The 17601-nt window shown below is 44.2% G+C and overlaps 1 protein-coding gene and 1 long non-coding RNA gene across 5 annotated transcripts in view; one reads left to right on the top strand and one right to left on the bottom strand.

The window, feature by feature from the left end:
- LOC102498294 (uncharacterized) overlaps positions 1–3715 on the bottom strand; it is a 36888-nt gene extending 33173 nt beyond the window's left edge. For both annotated transcript variants that reach the window (XR_003551417.1, XR_003551419.1), the window contains exons 1-2: positions 3636–3715; positions 2309–2492 (exon numbers count right to left, since the gene is read on the bottom strand). This is a non-coding gene — a long non-coding RNA (uncharacterized LOC102498294). The remainder of the gene's footprint in view (positions 1–2308; positions 2493–3635) is intronic.
- LOC102497892 (SLAM family member 9-like) overlaps positions 1–16703 on the top strand; it is a 45354-nt gene extending 28651 nt beyond the window's left edge. The window contains exons 2-7 of one of the 3 annotated variants that reach the window (XM_006160417.3): positions 3696–4040; positions 9527–9826; positions 13129–13230; positions 13538–13692; positions 15815–15955; positions 16100–16703. In XM_006160417.3, coding sequence (XP_006160479.1) covers positions 3696–4040; positions 9527–9826; positions 13129–13230; positions 13538–13692; positions 15815–15946 — 1034 coding nt within the window. In that variant the 3' untranslated portion in view covers positions 15947–15955; positions 16100–16703. Of the gene's footprint in view, positions 1–3680; positions 4041–9526; positions 9827–13128; positions 13231–13537; positions 13693–15814; positions 15956–16099 lie in introns of all 3 variants that reach the window. The other 2 variants (XM_027776575.1, XM_027776576.1) reach the window with 2 other exon arrangements.
- The last annotated feature ends 898 nt before the right edge of the window (positions 16704–17601 follow it).

The following is a 17601-nucleotide window of genomic DNA, read 5'->3' as shown; positions in this document are numbered from 1 at the left end:
TTCAAGGGAGGTTTTGATTTCCTGTATCACATTCTTCAACCCTAGAAGTTCCATCTGGTTCTTGTTTAAGGTATCCATTTCTTCTTTCAAGTCATGAAAGGACTTCCTCATCTCCTGGAGCTCCTTGTCTCTTTTTTCTTCCATTTCAGTTAGTTTGGTCACTACAAATATTCTGAATTCCTTATCAGACATGTCCACAATGTCCATTATATTGACTGTGGGTGATGTAGGCTTGATGATTTCCTTTGAGGAAGAGGCCTTTTGTTGGTTGCTCATATTTCTTGAGCCTCTGCGATTGTCCCTAGTCATTAGGTAATCTATATGTTGCTTCCTAACTTATGTAAGGTAACTGAATGTTAAAGTTGTACAGGATTAGAAAATTGATGATTTCTCTTATGGTTGGCCTACCTATTGCTCACAACTATCATTAACTGTTGCCACTAGTCCTGGATGGCCTAAAGTCCTCCCTGTTTCTAAGGACTGGTGAGCCTCAAACTGACCTAATAAGCAACACCTCAAGAACAAAGAAAAACAAATCGAAAAAAGAAAATTGCATGGCACGCTTTGTGCGCCATGCGCTATTCAAATCACCAAAGTTCAGAGAGTCCAAAGGCTAGTGGGAAAGGGCCAGAGGATGAATGACAGGACCAGGTTGGTCGGGCTTGCAGCCTCAGTCTGCCTGGTGTCCGGAGCTCTTGGCCTGCTCGATCCGGTTCGCGGGTGGAGTGGGATGGGAGTTCCCTTTAAAGTCCCAGATCAATATTCTAAATTCTTTATCAGATATTCCTGTGAGTTCCCTTGTACTATCTGTGGATGAAGAGGAGTTATTCTTTTCCCTTGGGGGAAAGGTATTTTCTTGGTTTCTCATATTTCTTGGGCCTCTGAAGTGATTTCTGATCATCTGATGGATTATACTTTTCTTCCTAATATTTCAAAGTTCAGTCTCTGTCTGTCTCTCTCTCTCTTTTTTTTTTTTGAGAGTTTTTTTTTCGCTATAGGGCGCATGCGCTCACCAGACAGACAGAGAGAGACATAGAGACAGAAAGCGAGAAATCACCCCCCAGGGGGGATGGTCACTCCGCAATCCCTTCTCCTCCATTCTCCTCTCGGGATCTTGGGCACGCACGCACACGTGCCCGGCGTGAGATTTAAGCCACCGGGTCCGAGGCGCGAACCGCGGTCGACTACGTGGGAGTCCAGCGACATAGCCATTACGCTAACTGCTGGTTCCCTCTGTCTGTCTCTCTTAATGGACCAAATCCTCTGGTGGTTAGTGCATGCCCTCTTTTCTTCTCCAGCTATAAGCTCTCCCAGGTGGCGTGGGGTAATCCCTTAGCGTTAACTAACACAATTGTGTTGATAGCCACATCTCCAGCCCTGACCTTTCTCCTGAGCCCAGACTTTCACCCTGTTTCCTATTCAGCATCTCTTCTTGGAGGCCTGAGTTAACATATCTAAAAACTGAATTCCTGTTATTTGACTCCTCTTACTCCAAACCTGCTTCTTCCTCAGGCTTTACCAGCTCAATAAATATCACTACTATCTACCAGTTTTCTTAAGCAAAAAAACCTAGTTCATCATACTCAATTTTTTCCCCCTGACATTCAGTCTATCAGTAATCCCTGACAACTGTTTACATTTTTTTCTTCAGTTCCTCCCCATCTCTTCTTTCCCTGCCACCATCTTCTCTTTCTCTCTTGAAAGAGCCTCCTAATTGGAATCCCATTTCTCACCTTTTCCCTCCTATAAACCATTCTCCACACAGTATCTATTCTGAAGTGATGATTAATGTATACCATGTGGTGGCCTCCTGTTGCAGAGTAAATCCAAAACTTCTTTTCACTACAAAGCCTTCTTCACTCATTTGGCTTCTGCTATGGCTTTTCTGTCTGTCTTACATAGGCACCAAACTTATTCCTGCAGCAGAAACTCTGCACAGGCTCTTTTCTCTCCCTGGAACCCTCCTTGTCATAATTCAGAACACAGCTTAATCGATCCTCAGGTAATGTTCTTTCTGAGGAACCATGCACACTCGACCAAACCACCACTACATTATCCTAAGTGTCAATTAGGGTTCTTGGCTACAAGCAACAGAAATCAAGACTAATTGAATTTTATATATTGATATATTAGAGAAGAGCAGGTGTCCATGGACCTTTGAGATGACAAAGTTTTGAGGCTACTCATCCAGGAACAATATCCCAAGCATACCACGGGATCTGGTCCAGTAGATGCTGCTCTATCGTTGCTGGCACAGATTTATAGCTCACACCCCAACGGCACTGATTTACAGCAGTTCCCCCATTACCTCAGGTGACTGAGTGTAGCTGCTTCCATGACTGCCAGCATCAGTAGTTCAGGTCTGTGGTCCTCCTCTCTTCATGTCATTATCTTGTGTTAGGAAGTTTGGGAATAGTTGCATCTGACTGGAGGAGCCTAGCCCATGAGCTTCTATAGTGGGAGGTGGGCTCTGACTTATAAGGTAGAAAATTCTACAAATAAAAGAAGGACGTTTCAATCCAGGCAACAGATAAGAATCTGTGTCACATTTTTTTCAATTTTCTTCATGGTATTTACAGTGATCTGAACTCATTTTTGTTTTTACTTGTCTTTTCCAGCTGTCTCACTCATTAGAACAGAAATGAGCAGAGGCCTGGTCTGCTTGGTCACCTCTGTTCCCCAGCAACTACAGCAGTGCTTGGCTAATTAAATATTTATTGAATGAAAGCAGATTGAGAGCCCAGAGGGATAAAAATTTGTACCAAGTAGAGTTTTGAGATAGAGAATTAGGCACATACCAAATATCATTAGGACAAGCAGGGACAATTTGATTTGACTATTAGGGGATTTTGGTGACTTAACAATTTCAGAGTGATGGACCAGAAGGCACATTGCAGTTGAGGAAAGAAAGAACATTGGCAACAGGAAAGGTAAAATTATTTACTTCTGGCCTGCACAAACAAATGGGAAAATTGGTTTATTATTTATCAATGATAGTATAAACAGTTTCTTTTCTCTGGAATTAGACTAAGGGCCAAGTTGGGTGCAAGCACCAAGAACAGGCATCTGGGAGGGTAACATATATGTGCTTAAATCCCAGCTACCAGGTTTGAGACAAGACCCATGCATAATCATGTGCAACTTTGCTTTCCTGTCTGTAAAAATGGAGATAATTCTCTTCTTGGAAACATCACTTTTATATGATATGAAGGGTCTTCAAAAGTTCATGGAAAGGAACCATCAGGTCATGTAATGATTAAGATTCTGGATTCCCACATGGCCACTCATGGTTTGAGTCCTGAACCTAGTGTCCTTAAAGTTATGTGGGGTATATATGTGTGTGTGTGTGTGTGTCCAAAATCCCAAGAGGAGAATGGAAGAAAAGGGATTGCAGCATGGCCATATCCCCTAGGGGCAGGGGCAGGGTGATTTCTTACCTTTCCTCTTTCTATCTTTCTTTGTCTCTCTCTAGCAAGCACACGTGCCCTATGACAAAACCTTAAAAAAAAAAAGTTAAGAGAGAATACATATTATGGAAAACTATGCATGGATTCCAAAGTTTTTTTTTTTTTTTTCACCCAAATGTACTCCAACTTTAACCCCATTTTTCCACAATGTTTTTGAAGACCTCTCACCTACGACATAATGTCTGCTCCACTCCTTTCCTCCTCGAATCTCAGCTCTTTCTTTACCAGGTTTACTGACTGTCGAAGATTCCATCTCTTCCTGCACAGTGAACAAGATCGTGCAGGAATCTGTCCAGCTGGAATTCAACTCCTCCTTGGACCCTCTCATCCGAGAGATTGAGTGGAATAAGCTTTCTGGCAAGAAAAAGCAGTTTCTGGTGACCTGGAAGCCCAGCACCCCCAAACCTGATTGGTATAACCTTGAAGACAAATATAAGCATCGATTCAACCTGACAGAAACAGCTTTCTTGAGCATCAGGAACCTCACTGTGGAAATGAGTGGGCTGTATGCAGCAACAATCAAATTCCACTCAGGAGACTCTCAGGAACAGACCTTTAGACTCTGTGTATATGGTAAGGTGTGGAACCATGCCCCAGCCAGGCATCCCAACAATGACTTTGCCTAATGTAAGGTGGCCTAAACTTGGGTAACAATCCCCACTACTTCTCTCTCTCTCTTTTCTTTTTTTAGTTTTTGCTGTAAGGTGAATGCATTTGCCAGAGCCAGAGAGACACATAGAGAGGGAAAGTGATAAATCACCCCTCAGGGGAGATGGCTACGCTGGAGTCCCTTCACTTTCATTCTCCTCTCGGGATTTTAAGCATGTGTGCACATAACTTAGAATGATTTTCAAATAGCCAGGTCTTGGGCAAACTGCACAGCTGGCTAGGTGGGATCAATGACCTTAACCTCCATACCACCTGCTGGCCCCATACTACCTCTTTTTATAAGGAGTTTTTGCATTTCTTCTGCTGCCCTAAAAATTTAAAAAATCCTAAATTTTAAAAGTTACATTTTAATAAAAACTAGCTAACATTTCTGAAAAGATATAAAGCACGTGAAACAGGTATAAAAAGTATAAAAAACACATAAAAGCCACTCTATGGGTTAACAATTTCTTCCAACATAAAATACTTCAAATTATTATTAGAAATATAAAATTATATTAGAACTGTTCTTTTTTTTCTTTTTTTTTTTTTAAGAGAGATTTTTTTTTTTTTTTTTGCTACAGTGCACATGTGTTTGTGGAGAGAGAGAGAGACAGATAGTGAGAAATCACTCCCCGGTGATGACCATGCTGCAATCCTTTCTATTCCATTTTCCTCTCAGGATTTTGTGCACACATGCACATTAACCTGTTGTAAGTTTTAAGTCGCTTGGTCTGGGACTCCAACTGTGGTCAACTACATGAGAGTTCAGTGAAATAAACATTACATCACCTCCTGGTCCCTAAAACTGTTCTTTATCGGTTGTTCAAACACCGATTTAAAAAAAACCTTAAATGATACAAAAGAGTTGGCAAAAACACAGTAATAAGACTGGACATCAAGAAAAATGAGGAAAAAAACACTAAGGAGATTGACTGATAGGACTGGTTGTTAGGTAAAATGGTTTTAGGCAAATTGCCCTGAAGTCCAGTGGGGAGTTCTCTGGATAAAACTTGGTCCTAGACACAAGAAGATGCAGATGGTGACCCAGCTACTATCCTCTGGATCTCCCAGGCCAGTGAAGAGGTCAGCATCCTCCCCCACGAAGCAGAGAGCCTCGGGCAGCCTGTGCAGTGGAGACAGTGAGATAAAAGGGAGAAGAGTGAGCTGAGTCAGAGTGTCCTCCTACCACCCTGCTCCTCCTCTCTGCCTCTGGAGTCTCCCATCACCTTTGCTTGGATTACCACAGCAGTCTCCCTACTTCTGGTCTCTTCCTCTTCCAAATTGCCCTCCATAGAGGGCATATTCCTTGTAGATAGGTTCTATTTCTTCCTTACTGCTTCTTCTTCCAAATTGCCCTCCACAAAGGATATATTCCTTGTATATAGCTTCTCTTTCTCCCTACTGCTTGGCTTTCAGAACTTCCATGTCCTAAATTAATACTTTTCTGATCCCTATCAAATCAGCCTTTCCTTTACAAAGTCTTAAAATTCTTTTTTTTTTCTAAGTATTTTATGGATCTTGTTTTCCTCTGCCTTGCACTGGAGTTACTTGTGTGTGGTCTACTCTGCACTTCAGAGCAGGGTTCGTGTCCTGCCCTCTTTGGCACCCACCAGGGTGTCTCAGACAGTGCCCAGTAAGCATTCAGCAAGTAGTTCTTGTTAAGTACTTTTTAATAAGTAATTTTTCTAAGAGAGATTTTTGCTATAGGGCATGGGTGCTCACTGGAGAGACAGAGAAAGAGAGATAGAAAATGAAAAATCAACCCCCAGGGGGGATGGTCATGCCACAAAATCTTTTCCTCCAGTCTCCACTTGGGATTTTATGCACATATGCACCCATGCCCAGTGTGAGGCTCAAATCTGAGTCTGGCACTCGAACCTCTGTTGGCCATATGGGAGTCCAGTGCCTTAACCAATACGCCACCTGCTGGTCCCCAAAAACCAAAGCTTAAATCTACAGAAACAGCTATTTTCTCTAGGCTTCTTATTCAAGCCTGGCTAATAGTTCTTTTACTGAAAAGAGCACACAATAAGAATTTAAATCAGCCAATTTCTGAGAGAATACTTAAAATTCCCAAGAGCATAAGCTTTCTAAGCACCTACTGGTGCTTTAGAACACTTTGTAATAAACATTCCATTTGGCTTTGTATTGATATTATTACCTATTAGTTAAATAAGGTCCTTTAAAGAAATGGGACCAGCACTTGGTGTAATGGCTATGTCGCTGGACTCCTATGTAGTCGACTGAGGTTCAAGTCGTGGACCTGGTGGCTTAAACTCATGCCGGGCACATGTGTGTGCATGCCTAAGATCCTGAGAGAAGAATGGAGAAGGGATTGCAGCGTGGCCACCCGCCCTATAGCAAAAATCTCCCCAAAAAAAAAAAAAAAAGAAACTACTTAAAAATATTATTTTCTCCATACACATATTCAGTAAGTCTTGGGAAGGGCCCAAATATCTATATTTTTAATAACTACTGAGATCAGTGGTTGGCAAATCATGGCCATGGGTCAAATTCAACACAATGCTTATTTTTAAAAGTTTACAACTTTTTTTTTAGAGGTTTTGCCTTAGGGCATGTGTGTTTTCCAGAGAGAGACAGACAGAGAGAGTGAGAAGGAAAATGAGAAATCACCCACCAGGAGAAATGGGCACACCACAATCCCTTCTCCATTCTCCTCCTGGGATATTGGACACACAGGAAAGGCAGCAAAAGAGAAAAGGATCAGGGGGAAAGTCTTGTTTTAATACTTTTCTTCTTGGGAGTGAAGACATTTCTTCCCACCTAGCAGATTCCCAGGAATCTGGGGAACTGGTCAGAACTGCAACTTAAAGGAAGACTGAGAAACTGAGGATTTAGCTTCCTGGAACCCACAGTAGATGAAGGCGAGCACAGGCTGAAGACTGGGATGAGTATGGAGGGAGCTTCCTGTTAGAGGGCCACCAGCCATAACGTCTGCTTTTGCCCATGCAGTTTATCTTCCCTTCTCTAAAAGAGACTCAAGAATGTGCAGGGGGAAAAAAATGAATTCAAGAACAGGGAAAAGGGGCAACAGGTGGCGAGGTGGTTAAGGTACTGGATACCACATGACTGACTGTGGCTCAGGTCCTATACCTAGCAGCTTGAAAATCATGCCAGGTGCAGATGCATACATGTGCAAAATCCCAAGAGGAGAATGGAGAAGAAGGCTGTTTAGGTGTGTCCACCACAGTGAAACGGCCCACCTTAGTAATAGTGGACTTGAGAATTTGTTCTTGAATTCCCAGTTTTTTGTTATTGTTTTGTTTTGCTTTTTAAAATTTATTTCTAAACCATGTTGTTAGGTAAATGTTAGGTACATATTAATCTAAAGTATCTCTCTTTGGCTCGGTTTTTATTAAAAAACATTAAAAAATTTTTTTATTTGTTTGATTTTCAAGATGCCAGGTCTGGGATTATGAACCATGGTCAGCCATGTGGGAATCCAGCTCCTCAACCATTATGCCAACTGTAGGCCCACCACTCTTAAATTTTATTTGTTCTCTAGTGATTGTTGCCATAGTTGCAATAATTTTATTGACATTTTCCTAGTCTATTTTTGTCCACTGCTTTCTTTTTAATCTTCCTGTGTTATTAGATAATATAAATAACACATACCAGACTTACTTAACCTGAGAGGTTTTTTGTTTGTTTGTTTTGAAGAGGTTTTTGTTATAGGGCATGTGGGCTCTCCAGAGAGACAGAGAGTGAGGAATCACCCTTCCCAGAGGGGGATGGCTACGTCGCAATCCCTTCTCCTCCATTCTCCTCTCAGAATCATGGGCATGCACATACATGTGCCTGGCATGAGTTTAAGCCACCGGGTCTGGGACTCGAACTGCGGTCGACTACATGGGAGTCCAGCGACATAGCCATTACGCTAACTGCTGGTCCCAACCTGAGAGTTTTATCTTTTAATAGGGATATGTAATGCATTCAAATGTATTTCAGTTTCTGTCATGTCTGAAGCTTCTCCTGACACCTTATTTAATGTTTTCTGTTTTCCGTATTTTCTTTTTTTTTCTTTTTTTTTTTGTCTTTTGGTTTACTAATAGAGTTTTCTTTTATCCAGCCTCTCTAGTAGTTTGGAAAGTTATACAACATATACTTTTATCCCACTAGTTATTAAACTTAATATTTTATTTTATCATTTAAAATAATCTGTTTAACTTCCTCTAAACAAAGAATATATTTTTCCATTGCATTCTTGACCTTTCCATAGTGTTATCTCTCTGTCTCTGTAATGGTAATCATATATAATGATTATTTAATAATCATTATATAATTAATGAGTATTTAATATCTAGATTTAACCATAAATTTTACTGGTTTCTTTGATTGCTCCTGTATCTTGTTTCTTCCTGATCTTTTTTTTTTAGATTCTTGCAATAATGTGCATGAGCTCACCAGAGAGAGAGACACAGAGAGGGAAAGTAAGAAATCATCCCCTAGAGGATGACCATGCTGCAATTCCTTCTTCTTCATTCTCCTCTTGGGATTTTGCACATGTATGCATCCGCATCTGGCATGATTTTCAAGCTGCTAAGTCTGGGACCTAAACCACAGTCAGTCATGTGGTATTCAGCACCTTAACCACTTCACCTCCTGCTGGCCCCTTTTTCTTGTTCTTGAATTCTTTTTTTTTTTTTTCCCCATTGAGTCTGTTTTAGAGAGGTAGTTAACTTCCTAAGCATTTCCATGTCCTAAAGTGTCTTTGTTCTGCCCTTCCACCTTATTGCTAGATGGGAAGAATATAAATTCTAGGTTCAAATCTATTTCATCAGAAGTCATCAAAAATGTTAGTGTAATGGCTATGTCGCTGGACTCCCATGTAGTCTACTGCAGTTTGAGTCCTGGACCCGGTGGCTTAAACTCATGCTGGGTGTGTGTGCTTGCGAGCCCAAGATCCCTAGAGGAGAGTGGAAGAGAAGGGATTGTGGTGTGGCTATTCCCCCCACCCCGGGGTGGGGGAGGGTTTGCTTTATGTCTCTCTGTCTCTCTTTGTCTTTCTGGCGAATGCATGTGCCCTATAGCAAAAAAAAACCTCTCTCTCAAAAAAAAAAAAAAAAGATCTAAAGGAACTGAGAAGTCATGAGGGAGTGGCAAAGGGCCAGCGCATTCTGGGATGAGTCCTAGAAATAATCCTTACCCTGCTCTTCAGTGTGGCTAGACCGCGAGGTGCTCCAGGTTCCCTCTCTGAGAAAGAAGGGCCTTGCCGTCTGACCCTGGGATTCAAGTCAGAACTATAGGCCAGGGGCAGTAGGTTCTTCCCTCAGGCCCATTTAGAAAATGGGTACCCATTGCTGCATCACAAAGAAGTGAGTGGTTGATATGCTCAAGCGGGCCTCTAATCTTGAAGATTCATTTCTTTTTTTCCTCTCTTACTCAAGAGCCCATTACCCAGCCTGAAATTATGATTCATTCGTCATCCGTCACGTCAGGCTGGTGCAATGTCAGTCTGGAGTGTGAGACTCCAGGGGCCACAGACAACTCGACTGTGACCTGGCTGAGCAAGGGTCTCTCCATGGAGCTGAGCCAGAGAGAGGCACTGGTGCCAGCCCTCGACTCTGGGAGTCTAAGCTTAAACCTGCCCATGAGCCAGCTGAATGGCTACCTCACCTGTCTGGCTAGCAACCCTGTGGATCAGAAGAATACAACCTTAGACCTGGAGACCATCTGTCTATTGAGGGGTGAGTGTAGTCTACTAGGAAGGGTGAAGAAAATGGGATGGCAGGGAACTGGGCCAGGGTTGGGGCTGGGGTGTGCAAGACTAGTGTAACTCAGGAAAGTGATGGAACCGAGGACCATTGTAAAGCTGTCCATCTGGTGCAACTGAATGGTCCCCACCTTATTACAACCTTCAAGCCCTCAAGTTCAGAAGTTGGGCTAATGGAGAGTGCTGAATTGCCCAGAATGTGAATGTGGGACTGGCACATGGGCACTCCTGTTCCCAGCATCAAGGAGCCTGGGAGGTTGAATTAGTGCTCAGAATCCAAGAAGGAGAGGTGAGGACTAATGAGGACTGATGAACCCTCAGGGCACACTCCTAATTGGGAAATGCTTGCGTCCTCCAGCCTCAGGCTCCCTTCCTGGGTGCGCCAGACATGCGTGGCTCATTTAGATCAATAGATGCCTGTTTTCTTTTTGTTTGTTTTCTTGCTAGACATTCCCTTTCCGAGTATGGCTACCACCCCTGAGTATGTAAGCCTCTGTCAGCCTCCTCTGAGCATGTGAGTTCCTGTGGTCACTACTGTCAATTACACCTTCCCTGTCAGCAGAAGGGTTACCTAGACTATGTCAAAGGCTATACTGCATTGGTAACAGGGTGGGATCTCTTGCACAGAAGCCATATTCTAAAGCCCTTTGGTCTCATAAAATATCAAATCCCAGCAGGACCAATTGATGGATAAAAGGAGGTGGAATCATTAGTTCAGTTGCCTGTCCCAGCTTTGTCCTCCTGAGTTCTGTTTATTCACATCTCAACAGTCTCTTCCTCATGTTTTTACTCATTCCTCCACTCAGAATTCAGCCTAAAAACTTGCTGGGACCAGCAGTTAGCGTAATGGCTATGTCGCTGAACTCCCATGTAGTCAACCGCGGTTCAAGTTCTGTACCTGGTGGCTTAAATTCACGCCGGGCGCGTGTGAGTGCGTGCCCAAGATTCTGAGAGGAGAATGGAGGAGAAGGGATTGCGGCGTGGCCATCACCCCTGAGGGGTGATTTCTCATTTTCTGTCTCTCTGTCTCTCTCTGTCTTTCTGTTGAGCACACGCACCCTATGGCAAAAACCTCTGTGCGCCAGACATGCGTGGCTCATTTAGATCAATAGATGCCTGTTTTCTTTTTGTTTGTTTTCTTGCTAGACATTCCCTTTCCGAGTATGGCTACCACCCCTGAGTATGTAAGCCTCTGTCAGCCTCCTCTGAGCATGTGAGTTCCTGTGGTCACTACTGTCAATTACACCTTCCCTGTCAGCAGAAGGGTTACCTAGACTATGTCAAAGGCTATACTGCATTGGTAACAGGGTGGGATCTCTTGCACAGAAGCCATATTCTAAAGCCCTTTGGTCTCATAAAATATCAAATCCCAGCAGGACCAATTGATGGATAAAAGGAGGTGGAATCATTAGTTCAGTTGCCTGTCCCAGCTTTGTCCTCCTGAGTTCTGTTTATTCACATCTCAACAGTCTCTTCCTCATGTTTTTACTCATTCCTCCACTCAGAATTCAGCCTAAAAACTTGCTGGGACCAGCAGTTAGCGTAATGGCTATGTCGCTGAACTCCCATGTAGTCAACCGCGGTTCAAGTTCTGTACCTGGTGGCTTAAATTCACGCCGGGCGCGTGTGAGTGCATGCCCAAGATTCCGAGAGGAGAATGGAGGAGAAGGGATTGCGGCGTGGCCATCACCCCTGGGGGGTGATTTCTCATTTTCTGTCGCTCTGTCTCTCTCTGTCTTTCTGTTGAGCACACGCACCCTATAGCAAAAACCTCTACAAAAAAAAAATATAAAACAAAACAAAAATAACAACTTGTGCCGGGTTCCTACTGTGAATTAGGTGGTTGGCAGAGTGGAAAATAAGACAAGCCTCTGCCTCAAGAACTTCTAGCGCAGTGAGGGAATCACCACGTATTGGTGTGAGACTGTGGACAAGATACTTCCTGTTAGTCTTTGAGCCTTTTTCTCTGTAAGATGGGCAAGAATTCGCTTATCTCATAGAGTTTGCCTTCATTTTCTATTGGGTTGCTATCAGAAATATCCAAAACTGTGTGATTTATGGAGAAACAAAGGTTTACTGACTTACAATTCTGGTGGCTAGAACGTCTAACAGCATTAACTGACACTGGGTTGGCCTGTAGCATGGGTGACAGAAGCAGGCATGATGGCGGGAGCATGGAGAGAGAGAGAGAGCAAGCTGATGACAGCTCTCTGCTTTTAAATGTCCATCACTCATGAGAGCTAGCCTCTTCACACAGGAACTAGAGGTCACTGGGGCTCAGAGGATATCATTAATGGAGTCATGAGAGCTGCCTCCATGATGCAGTCACTGTGATCCAATCACCACGATTAATCACCAATCACTAGGCCTTAGCATCTCCCAACACCAACTTTAAAACATAAAACTCTGGGGGACAGCCATTATTTAAACCATAATAGAGTTGTCATGTGCGTTAGGAGAGAAAATCTATCTAAAGCTATTAGCACAGTATATGACACATAATATGTCAATAACTGTTAGACAATAAATAATTAGAATAGGAGGAGTACATTTCTAAATACAAAGCCAGATATTAAATGCTGAAGTTGAAGCAAATACAAAGTGTGGTTCAAGAAAAAAAATAAAAATAAAGAAACTGAGTAATTGTTTTAGGAGTTGGGAGGGCATTACAGGGAAGGGAACCCTGGTTTGGATCTTGAAGGGTGAATAGTTTTCTTGTGGCAATAGAAGAAAGACATCTCAGACACAGAGCAATAAGCTATAAGATCTAAAGACCTCATATCATTCCATTCCCTCTCCCTCTTGGAAGATAATTCCCTTCTGAGGGTCTGAGAGGTAAGAAGAGAAGCAGATTGAGAAGATGAACAGTGCTCTGCCAGTCAGTGGGAGCACATGAGGTTCCTGTGCAGAAACGGGGCTGAAAGCCTGGCAGAGGAAATGTTAAAGTGGCAGTTGGAAGTGTTCAGAGAGACTGGAAAGGAGGAGTTGGTCTGAGTTGCAGTGAGGTTACACACTTGGGTGACAGGCCCTGTGCCAGGGTGGTCCCACTTGCCCCCTACCCACTAGTCCCCACTGAGGCAGAGCTGTTACCATGTCCTCTCTCTTTAAAAAAAAAAAAAAATTGCCAGAGGGCACATGAACTCACTAGAGAGGGACAGAGAGAGAAGGGGAAGGACCCCATGGGGTATGGTCACATTGCAATTTCTTCTCCATTCTCCATCATGTGGGGATTTGGGAAATATGCCTGGTATGTTACTATGTTCTCTTTGATCTCAGATTCTCATCAGAGTAAATGGCCTAGAGTCATCATCCTTGTCCTAGTTCTGATGACCCTGGGGGTTGGACTGTGGATCTGGAAGACAAAGAAGATAAAGAGAGGTGGGTAGTGGTGAGACTAGAGGGGGAGGGGCAGTGGATGGAGGAAGTTCCAGGGGGAGAGGGCAGAGTGGAGGGTAAGGGGCAGATAGAGGCTTGTTGACCTGTTCTGTGATTGTCCTTGGCAGAAGGGTGGTATGGAGCAATGCTGAGGGTAGGAGGTGTGAATGACTAGAAAGGGTGGTGGGAGGTACGAACAAGCAGGGGCATGAGATCTGTCTACAGCCCAGGGAGCAATGGCTGCCCTTGTGCAAGATCTGCAGGTGGTAACCTCAATTCCACATACTCTCACTGATGTCTGCTGTTACAGGTGAGGCCACCCTTCAGCCAGCAGCAGTGGGCTCAGAAGCTGCTCCTCAGGCCCTTCCCACAGAGGACTACACTGACCTGCAGACTGTGCAGACTGGTGGAGTCAATAGCCACGACATTGCCTACGCAGAGATCAGCCTCCTGGGACACCCTCAGGTGGGTCTAAGGGAATCAAATCAGGGCAACTCACATGATCTGAGACCAGAAGCTTGAGAAGTCCGGGATGCTCTACTCACTGCCAAGCTCTGGGACCAATCATTGCCTTCAACAATGCGTTTCCTTTTGTGAGTGCCACAGTATGCTGTGAAATCAGGTACTAAAGGAAATGCCTCTCGGACACATTCCCACATCTACAACCTCAATAGATCTCACTGCCACCCAGGAGGAGTGATTGAGGCTCAGTGAGGGTCCACTGTTCCAAGGGCACACTTGACAGTGGCAGAAGTTGGACAAGAATCCTGGAGGGGCCCGCTGTCTGAGACTCAGATCACATGAGAGGCAAGAGCAAAAATGACAGGTGTCTGGTGAAACCCTGGTATCTGTGAAAGACCCAAAGGAAGTCAACGTAGGGCCCATCAGGGCATACATAGTGGCAGAGCAGACCCAAAGGTCTGAGGTGCATCAGGTGAGCCCCACATTCTCCTCTTTCCATCCTATCTCTCTCCCTCCTACCATTCTGAGATCCTGCCATTAATGGCACCCCTTTGTGTAGGGTCTTCATTGCTCCAAATGATGCAATGCTCATGAAAATCAGCTGGAGAATTGGGTAAAACCAAGTGTGCTGGGCCCACTCACAGAGTTTCTGATTTGATGGGTTCTAGGTAGACCTAGAAATTTCCACTACTACCCCCTTCCCAGGTGATGCAGATGCTTGGTATTCTTGGCCTCGTACTTTGAGAACCACTGGGCTAAAGAGTAAGTAGAGGGAGGGCACGCAGAGCTGCTGCCTGGACTTCTAGGAGTAGCCAGTGGCCAGGTCCTCTCTTCTCTCGTCCTTTGTCTTCTCGTGGCAGGGGTAGGTAACTGTAGATCATTGAGGCACAGAACGTCAGGAACTTGGAAGGCCCCTCATCTGGCTCCAGCCACCCATGATTGGCGACAGTGGGACCCTGAAGAAACACGGACTATTCCAGAGAGCCATGACAGGCACAAGGCAGACAGGGTCATCTTGCTCTGAATCCAGTGTTTTGTCCACTGTCTCAAGATGCCTCAGTGTCCATCACCTTGTGGCTTCCCATCACAATCCCTCTGAATTATGTCCTCATCTGACCTGGGCCTCAGGGGACTCCAGGAATAGCTCCTTGGGACCCAAATCACATACCCAGAGCCAGAGAAGCATGAGAGGGGAACAATATGTGGTATTGGGATAGAGAAACAAATCAGATGACATCCAACCCAGACACTCAACTCTGTCCTGAAGTTTTCTGTCATCTCAGTCCCTTACCTGCTGGACAAAATGAATACTCTCCTAAAACACAGGGGACAAACACAGAAGATGATGGGGGTAACACGAAGGAGCAGAGTCAGGAGAGATGGGTACAAGGCCCAGCTTTGACGCAGTCTTCTTGTTCAACCTTGGAAAAACTACTGTACCTCTTTGGACCTTAGTTTCCTCTTTTAGAAAATGTGAATTACAATAATAATAATAGTAATACTTTACATTTACCTGGTGCTTTGTAATTTTTTTCATAACACTTTTGCACTGAGAGCAGTCAAGGTGATTAACAAATTTGCCCAATATCTATTTACAGAGTGCCTACAGTGTTCCCAAAATTGTTCTAATCTGGGATACAGAAGCAAGGAAAGCATTTGAAATCCTTGCCCTTGTAGAATATCCATTCTGGTGAGGGCAGGAGTGGGTTAGGGGAGAATGATACATTAAAAATATAAGCAGATGAAGTGTTAGATGATGATAAGTGCTAAGGTGCAATCAAGGTGGGGGAAGGAGATAGAGAACATGATGGGAGGGGTGATTCTTAACTAAGCTGTCAGGAAGAATGACATGGAGAAGAGAGAGACCTTGCAGGAGATGAGAGAGTGAGCAATGCGAGGTCTTGGGTGCTGTAGGGAGGTGGGTAGTGCCCTGGGCAGAGGACAGGGCAAGTGCAAAGACTGAGGTTCTGTGCTGAAGCTATGTTTTGGGGAGCTGTTAGGGTTGAAAGCCAGAACTACCTGGTTGAGGACAAGAAGCACACGGAGAAACAAGAAGGGGCCATCTTGATTGTATGTAATCTTAGATGTTGACCAACACCACTCCTCAACCCCACTTGAATTGTAGAACACCGTGGAGAAGGGAAGCTCACCTGCACAGAGTCCCAAGAAGACTCCGGGACTCCACACTGTCTATGAGAAGATCCGGAGAAGCCCACGGCCTGAGGGATGCCTAGATCATGAAGACACGGGGCAGTGAGGGGCCTTGGTAAGATCTGCCCCACCCCACCCTACACTCCAGGGTCTGCAGATGTCCCTCCTTAATGTGCCTCCTTAAAGTAGACCTGAGACTAGTCCCTGAGTCTTTGTTTTCTTTTTTTTTTTTAAAGTGAATTTATTTATTTTGTTATAGAGCACAGGCACAGGAGAGAGAGAGAGACAGCACCCCAACAGTGTCTTGAAACCTCAATCGTGCCCCAGCTTCAGCCGGCCTTGGATCATAGGCAAGTGTGTTCCCTGTATACTCAGGGAGGTCCCTGGACTTGAACAGTGAAACATTCCATGTGGAATTTCCTCCCAGAGCTTCATGTTTTTTAAAATACCAATGCACCACCATCTGGCCTCAAAATGAGAAGGAGTTTCAGCAATGTGTTAATTCCCTCTAGAGCAGCAGAAAATCATTAGGTAATTTCTCAGTTTGAAAATTCCGGGGTCAGCTCTGGGGCTTAGTGTTTAAGGAATTTGGACGCCACATGACTAACCAGACGGTTTGAATGCTGGCCCTGGCACTGAGTGCATGTGTGTGCATATGTGCCCCCAATCTTGACAGGATGAAAACGTGGGGAGAAGAGATTAAGGTATGACCGCGTCCCATTGGGAAGGTGCTTTTCTCCCTCCCATTCCCTAGGTCTCTCTCTTGCAAATGCATGTGCCCTCTGGTAAGTGCATGTGCCCTCTGGCAAATAAAAAAATAAGAAGAAAGAAAACTCCTGGGGACCAGCAGTTAGTGTAATGGCTATGTCGCTGGACTCCCATGTAGTTGACGGCGGGTTGAGTCCCCGACCTCGTGGCTTAAACTCATGCTGTGCGCATGTGCATGTGTGCCCAAGATCCTGAGAGGAGAATGGAGGAGAAGGGATTGCAGTGTGGACATCCCTCCTGGGGGGGTGACTTCTCGCTTTCTGTCTCTCTGTCTCTCTGTCTTTCCAGCGAGCGCAGTCCCTATAGCAAAAACCTCTAAAAAAAAAAAAAAAAAAAGAAGAAAGAAAACTCCTGAAATAGCCTTGAGCATTACCTAGAGAATAGAAATAACCACAGAAAAACTAAAAGCAGAAATAGTAATACAGGTGGCCACCTCTGGGGAGAGAAACCAGAAACAGCTGGGAATTCAGAATTTTCAGTACATTTTTAAAAGCCATCTGCAAAGGGTCTTTAAAACATTTATAGAAAATATGTATCATGAAAAAACTATGCATGGGGACCAGCAGTTAGTGTAATGGCTATGTCGCTGAACTCCCACATAGTCGACCATGGTTCGAGACCCAGACTCGGTGGCTTAAACTCACGCTGCGCATGTGTGTGTGTGTACCCAGGATTCCGAGAGGAGAATGGAGGAGAAGGGATTGTGGTGTGGCCATCCCCTCTGGGGGGTGATTTCTCACTTTCTGTCTCTCTCTGTCTGTCTGGCGAGTGCTAGCACCCTATAGCAAAAACCTCTTCAAAAAACCCCCCAAAAAACAAAAACAAAACAAAACAAAAAACAAAACTATGTATGCAATTCAAATATTTTATGGCACAATAAACTTGTATTGTAATTCCTTTTCACATAAACTTTTTGAAGTCCTCTCCTATTAAAAAAAACTCAGACCTAGGGCGAGGGAGGGGAACTGGAAAACAACAACAATAAGCCCCAAA

Source organism: Tupaia chinensis, unplaced genomic scaffold, assembly GCF_000334495.1.
Source record: "Tupaia chinensis unplaced genomic scaffold, TupChi_1.0 Scaffold000684_1, whole genome shotgun sequence".
NCBI classification, from domain to species: domain Eukaryota; kingdom Metazoa; phylum Chordata; class Mammalia; order Scandentia; family Tupaiidae; genus Tupaia; species Tupaia belangeri.
This window is presented reverse-complemented; position numbering and strand designations above follow the sequence as displayed.